Below are 11,493 nucleotides of genomic sequence, written 5' to 3'. Positions count from 1 at the left end.
CATACAACTCTTATCACAATCCATACATACATCAATTGTGTAAAGCACATTTGTACATTCATTGCCCTCATCATTCTCAAAACATTTGTTCTCCACGTAAGCCCCTGGCATCAGCTCATTTTTCCCCCTCCCTCCCCGCTACCCCCTCTTCTCATGAACCCTTGATAATTTATAAATTGTTATTATTTTGTCATATCTTACACTGTCCGACGTCTCCCTTCACGCACTTTTCTGTTGTCTGTCCCCCAGGGAGGAGGTTATATGTAGATCCCTTATCCTGGATTATAAACTATAGTACAAAAGTTTTTAAATGCCAAGAATGCCAAGGAGGTGCTAAGCTTGTGTGTGTGTGTGTGATTTTTTTTCTGAAAAAGGGAAAGCAGGCCAGTAAGTGGAGCCTGTGCTCCAGTACAAACAACACGCAGGAGAGACAAGTGCCCCGGCCTAGTATGAATCAACTGTCTAAATCTGACCGTGCCTAATGCAAACAGAAATTCTAAAACTAGGTACTTCTCTTAGTAGTTTAAATGACAAGGGGGTTGGGGAGGGGAATCCCAACAATGCAACAATGAACCCACCAGCCCAATAGTGTGGCCAATTCTTCCTGAAATTAAACTTACCCTGATGTACATTGTAGAATGGAGTCAGCCCTCATCACATTCAGTACTTACTGACCATCTAATAAAGCAGCCAACAACAGCCCAATCAGGGTCAAACGGGCTGCATTCTGTTTCTGACATTGTGAGGAGTCTGTAAGGGCTTCTGAAATGTCTGGTCTGACACAAAGCAGAGGTGTGGTCAATTAGGCTCCTAGGAATAAAGAGGAAGGAGCCCACAAACTCGGCAGAGAGGGGCTAAAACAAAACTCTAAGAGGGGAAGCAAAACCAAGCTTGAAAACTGGATTGTCAGCATGGGGGGTGGGGGGAGTACAGAGAGGAGATTGGAGAGAGAGAGAAGAGAGGGGCAGGCTGGTGCCTCAATGGTAAAGCACTAGGCGGAGAGTCAAAAGGTTAATGGTTCACAATCACCAGGGAAAAACCTAGCAATTGACTCCCAGAACGACTACAGCCAAGGAAACTCGAGGCAGTTTACACCGTCACTGCGAGGAGCACCTGTGCGCTGGTGCTGGGCGCCCTCCAGGTGGTTCTGCGGTCCGTGCCATGCTCTCAGTAGCTGGCAGGTTTGGGCACATTGTTGGACCACTGTGTCATTTCACCTTGTTGAGAGTCTTTTTCTTTTTCACTGAGCCCCTAACTTTCACCATGCATGATGTCCTTCGTCAGGGACTGGTCCCTCCCAAAGGTAGGTCTAAAGTACGTGAGATAACATCTGGTCACCCTCAATTCTAAGAAGCAGTCTGGCTGTACTTCTTCCAACAAAGATTTGTTAATTCCACTGGAAAGCCATTTAATATTCGTCACCAACACGGTAATTGAAAAGCATCAATTTTTTTTTGGTCATGATTCCCAACTTTCACTGATGTATGAGGTGACTGAAGGCCTCTTACTCTTCAAAATGACATATGCTTTTGGGAACACTTTATAGAGAGAGGTCTCCTGCAGATTTTCTCAATGAACTAAACTGTTTGATTTCTTGCCTGCTGTTCCCATGAGCGTTAATTATGATCCAAAGAAAAGGAAACTGACAACTTCAGTCTTTTCTAGATCTACCACAATGTTATCTATTGGTCCTGTTGATAGGAACTTTGTTGATTCGATGGTGCAGTGTAACCCACATGTCAGGTTGCAGTCTTTGATCTTCAGTAAGTGCCGTAAGCGGTCACTTTCAGCAAGTAAGGTTGGGTCATCTGCATGTCGTAGGTTGTTAATCAGTCTTCCTCCAATCCTGATCCCATATCCTTCAAACAGCCCAGGTTCTCCGGATCATTGGCTCAGCAGACAGAATGAGTATATGGGGGAAAGACACACTGTCCTGAGTTTAAGACACTCAGTCCCCCTTCTTTTGTTCTAAGGACTGCCTCTTGGTCCATGTGAGCACAATGAAGTGCCCTGGAATTCTCATTCTCAATGTTATCCATCATCTGTGATGTTCCAAATAGTTGACTGCCTTTGCATAGTCAATGACACAAGTAAAATCTTTCTAGTATTCTCTGCTCTCAGTCAAGATCCATCTGATATTAGCAATGGTATTTCCCACTCCATGGCCTTTGCTTGAATTTTGGACGTGTGTGTGTGTGTGTGTGTGTGTTTCACTGAACACTATGGTAGGTGCTTTACAAGCATGATCTCCAATTTTAAAAGCCACAGAAATAGGTGACTAAAAAGCTTTTATAAAGCAAAGCTTCAAAAATCCGAAGCATTCACCAAGGCTCTAGAGCTGGCGCATAGCAGAATTGGGGTGTGAATCCAGTTTTTTCCCCATACCACACAGCACTTACTGTGCAGAAAAACAGAATATTATTTTAACTAGAACTCATTTATAAAATCCCAAACATGGCCTACTATGCTGATAGGGCAATATATTTCACAATACTAATAAATAACAGTAAAATCCATCATGTTCTTATCAAGAGTCTGGAAAGCAAAGTGTTATCACAGATAACATTAATAAGCTATGCTTGGCCTTAGTTCCAAAGGTTAAGAACAAGAAGTGCTCGGACTCAAACGAAAGTTACATTTTTCTATGTGGCCACAAGCCTACAGCAACAATCCTGCCCCCACTGGAATAGAGTACTAGCACACCAAAGAGCTCACTTTACTGACAACTCGGCACAGTGGTGGCACCAACACCAACAGTAAATGTGCCCAGGCCCTTCCGCAGTCACAGCTTCCTTTTCAGTCAGTGTCTCTCCATGCAGCACACTCTCCACATGTGTTTGATGAAACAGCACAATCGCCATGGGATCTACTTTCCTGCAAACTTTGTCGCCAATATGCAAACCCAAAGGTTTGTCTGCCACGCCCTGGTGTGGAGAGGGGTTTTTGGTAATTCAACCCAGACCAGATTTTAAAACATGGTTCCTGTCGTGTAAAACTGCTCTGATCCAGGTGTGTGTGTGTGTTTCTCCCCAACAGGCTTATTGGCCTATAACTCACATATCACACAATTCAATAGGTCAGTCCCATCAAGAGCAGCTGCACAATCATCGCCACCATCACTCTGAGAAAGCTCCAGGTTTTAATCACACTGTATGTATTGCACAGGGTGTGAGGTAACCCAGAACTGTGATGTGCACCCAGAACCTAGGGGATTTTCCATAAGAGGTCCCCAGTGACACCAGCTTGTCCCAAGAAATGCCGACAAGCCAGCTTTAAGATCTTCTCACTGAAGGTTGGGGCGGGGGACCCCAGGCCCACGCTGTCCGCTGAACCTCGCCTCACCTCTTGTTGTGCCAGCAGCTCCCTGCTGAGGCACTGATGCCACCATGTTGAAAATTATCCTCAGCAGAATTTGAGTTGTATGTGCTATTGTTCAATAACTATGCATTCTACTAAATCACCTTGTTGTGCAAGAGGCACAAATAAAGATCTCTTCCAGTTGGTTGGCTTTCATGGGGCATAGATAAGTAAGCACTTCTACTCCTGGAATTCTATCAATTCCCAGAAACTTGTTTGTCACCCGTGCCTTCGGTGCAGCTTGGACTTCTTCACTACCTTTGGTTCTAGATCATATTAGTTTCTGAAATGGTTGAATGGCAGCCACCTCTTTTTGATACAGTGACTGCCCCCACCCCCAGCCACACACACACTTTTTGGTCTGTGTGTGAATTAGGTGAAGGTTTACAGAACATTCAATGACTGATTCATACTCATTTAGTCTTAAGTCATGGACAGCAATCCTCACAATGTAGCACCATTTATCCCACTGGCTACCTGTATTTCCAGCCTTCTGAACAATGTCCTTGGCAAATGTTATGCTTTTTATCCCAAATTGTTGATTATCCTAAGGAGGACCTCCCTTGTATGATTGTTCCCCTTATTAAAAACTAAACCAAACTCACTTCTACCAAGTTGATTCACAATGACCTAAGGGACAGATTGGCACTGCCCCGGGGGTTCCAGGAGTATACATCTTAACGGGAATAGAAACCCTCACCTTTTTCCCACGGAGCTGTTTCAAGCTGCTTGCCTTCCAGGTTGAAAGTTCAACATGTGACCACTACACCGCAGGGCTCCTTCCTGGGACTTCTAGACATGTCTATTATTTTGATGAAGCCGAGTGCAGTTCCAGGCCTGGAGGGTGACTGAGGGCCACAATCTGCGGTGTCCCACTACCTCTATCCAACTAGTATACTTGGTCGGTTTCATAGTTTCTTCCAACGTTTCCCTCCCACTCCAGCCAGGTCTCTATCTTTTGACGCCTCCACACCATTCATTATTTTGCCCACAGAGTCCTTCATTATTACAGCTTGAGGCTAGGATTTTTTTCTTTTAGCTTTTTCAGCTTGATAAATGCTGAGTACTCTGTTTTCTCTTTTGTTTTTCTAACTCCAAGACACTGCACATTTATTTCATTATACTATTTCATTGTCTTCTCAAGCCACCCTTTGACGTGTCCTGTTGAACAGGTTTACGTCATCACTTCTGCCTTTCACTTTAACTAGTCTCCATTCATGAGCAGGTATCAGTCTCTTCTGACATCCCTTTTGGCCTTCTGTTCATCATTCCTGTCTATTTAATGACCTTCTGGTTCTTTATGTACGATGGCTTTGAGGGTCATCCCACAAGTCATTTGGTCTTCAGTCAGTAATGTTCAATACATCAAATATATTCTTGGAATAGCCTCTAAATTCAGGTGGAATATATTCAAGGTCCTGTTTGGGTTCTTGTGGACGTTCAATATTCTTCAGCTTCCATTTGAACTAGCACATGAGCAATCAAGGGTGGTTCTGCAGTCAACCCCGTGCCTTGTTCTAACTGATGTTGCTGAGTTTCTCCATCTTCTACGAATGTAGCTGATTTGATTCCTGTTCATTCCATCCTTCAAGGTCCATATGCACAGTCACCATTTACATTATTAATAAAAAGTATTTACAATGAATGATTCGTTGGTCTTGTTAAATTCTGTCATGTGAACTCCCATGTAGTTTCTATTACCGAGGTTATATATTCCAACTGTTAATATTTCTTTGTTTCCAACTTTCACATTCCAATCACCAGTAATTATCAATATATCTTGATAGCATGTTTGATCCATTTCAGACTGCAAAACTTGGCAGAATTCTCCCATGTATCACTAGTTTTAGTAAATTTGAACATTACTCACATTACTTGTACTTCCTTGTAGGTGTATGGTTATTACCCTATCATCAACTGTTTTTTTTTTAGTATCCTATCATTTATAGCACTGTACTTAGAGACCTTAAAATGTTCCTTGTAATGATAACTGTACGATGCCATGCCTCTTCCATTTGTCATTCCCGACTGTGGAAACAGCACAGGAGGTGGGGGCTTAGGGGAGGGGCCTAACTGACCTCCTCTGAATCACCAGATATAGTTATGTTAAAACTTAACATCTTATTTGCTTTTCCCTTTTGACCCATATCTAACTTATTCTACCTTTTAGTTATTTATTCTTTTAAAAATCATTTTATTGGGGGCTCTTACAATGTTACATAAATTGTATCAAGCACATTTGTACATATGCAGTCATCATCATTTTCTAAACATTCACTTTCTATTTGAGCCCTTGGTATCAGCTTCTTTTTCCCCTCCCAACTTTTTATTATTTTCTTTTGGATTGAGGTTTCTGTTTCCTTTTGAATTGAGGTTTTTCTGTGTTTTTTATTTTCTTGTTGGTTTGGGGGGGGGGCTGTTTGTTTGTTTGTATGGTTCTCTTTATATGAAATCCAGGATAGATAAATCTAGAGAGATAGTAACTAGATTGATAAGTCCATAGAGTTCTGACAGGGTAGTACGTTTGGGGAAAAGGGGGTACTAATAACAATGACTACAAAAATGACGAAAATGTCCTACAACTGATTGTGGTGATGACTGTACAACTCTTTCTAGTATTTTCAAACCACCAGGGAGGAAGGGGGCAGTCAGGCTTACTGATCCGATAGATCAGTGGAAACCCCAAGACAGGTGCCCTTAAGACACCCCTCAAGTCTGGAACTGCACCCACCCGGGAACAATGTTCAGTCCAACACTAGGCAGGCCTACAAAGTGAGTCATGGCACAGGGAGAGGTCTCTGTACAGTCAGCCCGACAAGACCGGACGGAAAGCTTGGGCAGCAAGACGGGCCGGAAAAGAAGGATGAATGAAACCCCGGGAGGAAATGAGGAGAGAGCTGTTAACGTTAGGAAGAGTGCCATCACCGTCACAAAACAAAATGTGTGTCGACTCATTTGCTCTAAACTCTCACTCAAACTACTAAGGAAAAGTTCAAAAAGGAGAAAAAGAAGTGCTACTATGTTCCCTAGAAAGAGTTCTTGGGATCCTCTGTCATGCTTCCACACCACTCTGCACAAATCTTCTTCAGATAGGTTACCGCCTTGTACTTTGTTTCTATTGCTCTCACTAGGCATGAAATTTCCTTGAGGGAAACGCATATTGTTTTTGTTGATTTGGGCACCAACTCCACCAAGCACTGTTTATTTAGCTGTAAAGAATCCATCTCGCAACAAATATACAAATGTGCTTGACACAATGGATGGATGGATGGACTGTGATAAGAGTTGTAGAGCCCCCAATAAAATGATTAAATAATAATAAAAATAAATTTAAAAGAATCCATCTCTTAGCCTTGTTCTTTTCCACGTTGTGCCTTGATGGGGTGGATAAAACACTGGAACAGGGCTCCCACCACAAAGGAGGATCTTGAAAGTTGGACATGCAAACCTCAAGTCAGGCTTAGAAAAGGACTGGGGCTCTTTCAAGTACTGTGACAGACTATTCCTTCTTTCCCCACTGCAGGTCCACTAGGCAAAGATCCCAGTTTTGGAAGGACCACTCTAGACAACTGGAAAGTTCCTGAGAGATTTCTAAGATTTGGGAGGAACCCAAGTCTCCTTCTTTAAAAAGTGAGTTTCCCCAAGTCTCTTCCTTGACAAAATGAGTTGACCCAAACTGTTTTAGTGTTTACCAAACCCCAGCCCAGAGAAGGAGACAAGCCTGTTAGCACGTAAAGTTCTCTTACAGTCATGCAGAGAACAAGGTCACAGCTAATGCTTTGCTGGAAGTACTGGGCTCTCCCTTTTTTCTCTGAGTGCCTTAAGGCCCCTCTGATCATTTATTACCACTTGGCGACCAATCAAAGCATTTGATGCTTCAGCCATTCTCCTGGTCAAATTTCCTTCTATGCTGTAATCTAGAAACCTGCTTCACAAAATTTCTGCAGTTTGCTGTCACTGACATTTGACAGTTTCACCTATTCCACACCCCAACTATTCCCCCTGTGGTAGGTAGACTCCCATCTCTCTTCCCTCCCACATCACAAGAGGGGCTCTCTACCCATCTACTTGTGCTCATTTAAACAGCAAATCGGGATTTCTCTTCTTGACTTCATTCACAGGCCAAGTGCTAATCTTGTCCTACATGCTTTTCCATTCAAATCCATCATTCACAAAATGATCTTCCTAGAGCACCACTTTCATTTTAGCATTTCCTTTTTAAGGTTGGTGACGAATGGTGAAAATGGGAACAACAACACAAGAGCAGCTGATGTTTGAGGGCTTACCACAGGTCAGACATTTACTTCATTTGACATCCATTCTCTTATTGAGCTCCCAAGCAGACCCACAAGGTATCTGACTTATTATATGCATTTTATAGATGACAAAACAAACACTAGATTGTTAGGATTATTCATCTGGGGTCTATACACCGAAAAGGAGCCCTGGTGGCACTGTCTGTTAAGCCTTGGACTGCTAACCATAAGGTCAGCAGTTCAAACCAACCAGCTGCTGCTCGGCAGAAAATTAAGGTGATTTGCTCCCACAAAGATTTAAAGAAATCTATCTGAGTCAGAATCAATGGCTGTGGGCGTGGGGTTTATATACCTGAAAGGTCTGTAAATGTGCCAGGACATTGTGAACCAACTCAAATAGATAGCTATGTCAGAAAGATGCGTGGAGGTGCATTTGGGGGTGGGGCGGGGGCGGGGTATGTAGCTTTTATTGGTATCTCGAAAGACGCACAACTTGAATGTGATTATTAACTGATGTTACCAGCTCAGGCATTGTCAATTAAAACAAAATAATATCCTGAACCTGGTGTGAGCTGTCCTTTGCCCAGTCAGTGTCCTCTGCTCCTTCGACAATCTTCTTTCCTTCTTTGGGAAGCCACTGACCAAGTTCACCAGCTTGTGTCGTTATTGCCTGCCTGGAATACCTCCCAGCTCCAAAACCTGCACAGGCACCCAAAGGCCCGACGCCAGACCCTCCATGAAGCCTTCCTGGTCTACTCCAGGCATCACGTGGCCTCTTAGCACACACACGACCATATATATCCTAAGAGGTACTTAGAGATCCTCTTTAGCCCCATTTTCTCACCCATTCCGATCACACAGACACAGCCCGACAGTCACCTGCTTCGCACTCCCTAACACCGTACACTCACCAGGAGACACACAAAGGCACTGTCACACTCATTAAGCGCCTTGTCACATCTCGCCACTTCATACCAAGAATTCCCCCTACGAGCCGTGTGTCCCGCACACTGGACCAGGACCACCTTCACTCGTTATTCCAGGTGCAACCTCGGACTCGGTCACCCACGCTCACCAGCTCCGTGTTCGACGCCACGGATTCTCACTGGCAAGCCCTCCTCTACTGACAGCCACTGACGCTCCCCCGACGCTCCGACGGACACCCAGCACCGCTCCCCGCGAGCCCCGCCTCACCCGATGCTGGTACAGACAGACGTTCCCGAAGCCGCCGGTGCCCAGCCGCTCCCGCATCTCCCAGGGCCCGCCCGCGCCCGGCCGCAGGCCCGGGGGCCCCTCCATGGGGCGGGATGGGCAGCGGCCACAGGCACCGCCGCGGTTCCCAGGCCGGTTCCGGGCCGCGGAGGCGCGCGCGTCCTCGTCTCGCGATATACGCGTCACTTCCGCTAACGGCCGCGGGAACCGCTCGCCCGAGTGCTCCGTCGCGCCCGCGACCCCGCGACCCCGCGACCCCGCGACCGCGCGAGCGCCGCGCTCGGCCCTCGCTAGTGACCTGGCTCAGAAGACCCGCCTGGATTTCCCAATTGTAAAGGATGCACGTTTGCCTCGGATCCTACATACCCTTCGTATCACTGTCCAATAGTTCCCTCATTCACTTTTTCCCTCCCAAACTTCAGGTTATCTCCTCGTGGGAAAAGATGAGGCTTTATCTTCCCTAAAGCTTTAGTCTCAGACATCCACAGGGGCTGTTCTACTGTCCGTGGGGTCCCCATGTGTCAGAATTAGGTGGCAGTGAGGTGTACCCTTCTCCTTTTCTCAGACCCTTGCCTTGTACCCTCCAATCACCTGCACTGAAGTGGCACGGGCTAAGACACTCACCTCCCCGCCCGCTCCCCACCCCAACACACACCCCTACGTTTTCAAGGTTTAGGAATCTGAAACACCAGAAAAGATCCAGCACTAACAGGACCATTGGTCCGCGCCTTACATGTGTCTTTTGTAAGAATGCTGCATAGGCTCCGTTAAAATAAAAAGCGTCCGGGATGGTGTGCCCCAGCTCCACGATCTTCGAGCTTGAGGACTCCATTTCTTCAGGTGTAAAACGAGGATAATCTACCTCATACAGATTTATGGAGGGCTATATAAGGTGTCCTGGCAGTTTAGTGGGTTTTACATTGTGCTGCTAACCACAAGGTAAGCAGGTGCAAGCCATCAGCCACTCCATGGGAGAAACCTGCGGCTTTCCACTCCCGTCAAGTCAGCCTTGGAAACCCATACGGACAGTTCTATGCTGCCCTACATGGTCGCGATGAATCGGAATCAACTTGGTGGCAATGAGTTTGTCATACATATATGTCATATATCGTGTCATATATATAGTATCATATATAGTGAGGCTGCCTCCCCAAACATTTAAAATTTTACAACCTACAGGGGCGGTTCTACTGCCTGATAGGATAGGGTCATTATGAGTTGGAATCCACTATGGAGTTTATAAAGAATACTCGAATTAGAAGACTCATCAACAACCTCAACGTCGCAACATAACATTTCTACATAAAATAAAACAAAAATTTTCCCAACTGGACCAATAGGCAGCATGATAAATGGAGAAAAGTAGTGATGTCGAGGGTTCCATTTTACTTGAACCCACTGCCACTGTCCAAAGCAGCACTGGTCAAGAAATCACACAACATGTTGCATCGGGCAAGTCTGCTGCAAATGAGCTCTTTAAAGTCACCTTTAGGACTAAGGTGAGCTTGACCAGCCATGGTATTTTCATGTCTCAGGCATGCAAAAGGTAAGCAATGAATAAGGAAGACTGAAGAATTAGAGCCTCTGAATGATAGTATTGATAAGAACACCAAACGTATCATAGGTTAGCAGAATGATGACTGTAAAAAAAAAGAACAAATCTGTCTTGGAAGAAATGAAGCCAGATGTGAAGATGACTTCATCTTATTGTTTTAGATATGTCATCAGAAGGATTAGCCCCTGGAGATGGATCTCATACTTGGTCAAACAAAGCGTCAGTAAAAGAGAGGAGACCCTAGCGGAGGAGTGACACAGTGGCAGGAACAATGGGGTCAAACCGAGTGACAATTGTGAGGATGGCATAAAACCGGGCAGTGTTCTGTTCGGTTAAACACAGGACGTTAGGAGTCATAACTGGTTCAACAATACTTCCAGTAACAAGACAGTGTCTGGGCTAGAGTCTAGTTGATTCTAACTCAAAGTGACACCACAGGACCAAGCAGAACTGCTCCATGAGGTTTAGGAATGTCACACACAGTAGAGAAATACACAACAATCGTTTGGTTTTTTTCTTTCAACCATCTCTTGGGGTCTCTCTGCTTCTACTCCATTACTTCATCTCTAAGCACTCTGTAAATAGAAGTATTTCTCAGGTAATCATTTTTTGCTTAAAACTTTATTCACTCCTATTTTCATCCATTCTCTGATCTTTGGTGATCCTCAAGTTCTTATCAGCAATCAAAATTTCCGTGCGTTAAGAATGATCCAACAGCACACAGGAAACATTATAAATCTTAATCATCTAAAATTAACATCTCCAAAGCAGAACTCATTTTCTTTTTTAAAATCAGATCCTCTCTTCCTAATTAAACTATTGGACAACAGGGACTATGTTCGGACAAGGCTATAACCTCTAGTGTAGAAAAATGCTTGGCACCCAAGAGTTAAATATTTGCTGAGGGACGAATCTTTTATGCATCAATAAAATGACTGCAACAAGGGAAAAATGTCAAAGGCCTTGGGTCCCTTCTCCAAACTAGGTTGCTGAGGGAGAAGCACCCTGTGTGAGTCTGGGATAATTTCTAGACCTAAAAACCACATTATCTGAAACACACATTACCTATATCAATGACCAGGGGTAACATGAACAAGACACTTCTCCGCCATG

At 44.6% G+C, this 11,493-nt stretch overlaps 1 protein-coding gene across 1 annotated transcript in view; it reads right to left on the bottom strand.

The window, feature by feature from the left end:
• CHUK (component of inhibitor of nuclear factor kappa B kinase complex) overlaps positions 1–8,923 on the bottom strand; it is a 46,109-nt gene extending 37,186 nt beyond the window's left edge. The window contains exon 1 of the mRNA XM_004701316.2: positions 8,752–8,923. Coding sequence (XP_004701373.1) covers positions 8,752–8,912 — 161 coding nt within the window. The 5' untranslated portion in view covers positions 8,913–8,923. The remainder of the gene's footprint in view (positions 1–8,751) is intronic.
• Between the last annotated feature and the right edge of the window lie 2,570 nt (positions 8,924–11,493).

Source organism: Echinops telfairi, unplaced genomic scaffold (assembly GCF_000313985.2).
Source record: "Echinops telfairi isolate 266 unplaced genomic scaffold, ASM31398v2 ScPeMD7_70;HRSCAF=299, whole genome shotgun sequence".
NCBI lineage: Eukaryota > Metazoa > Chordata > Mammalia > Afrosoricida > Tenrecidae > Echinops > Echinops telfairi.
Note: the sequence above shows the minus strand (reverse complement) of the source record. Positions and strands in the feature narration are given on the sequence as shown.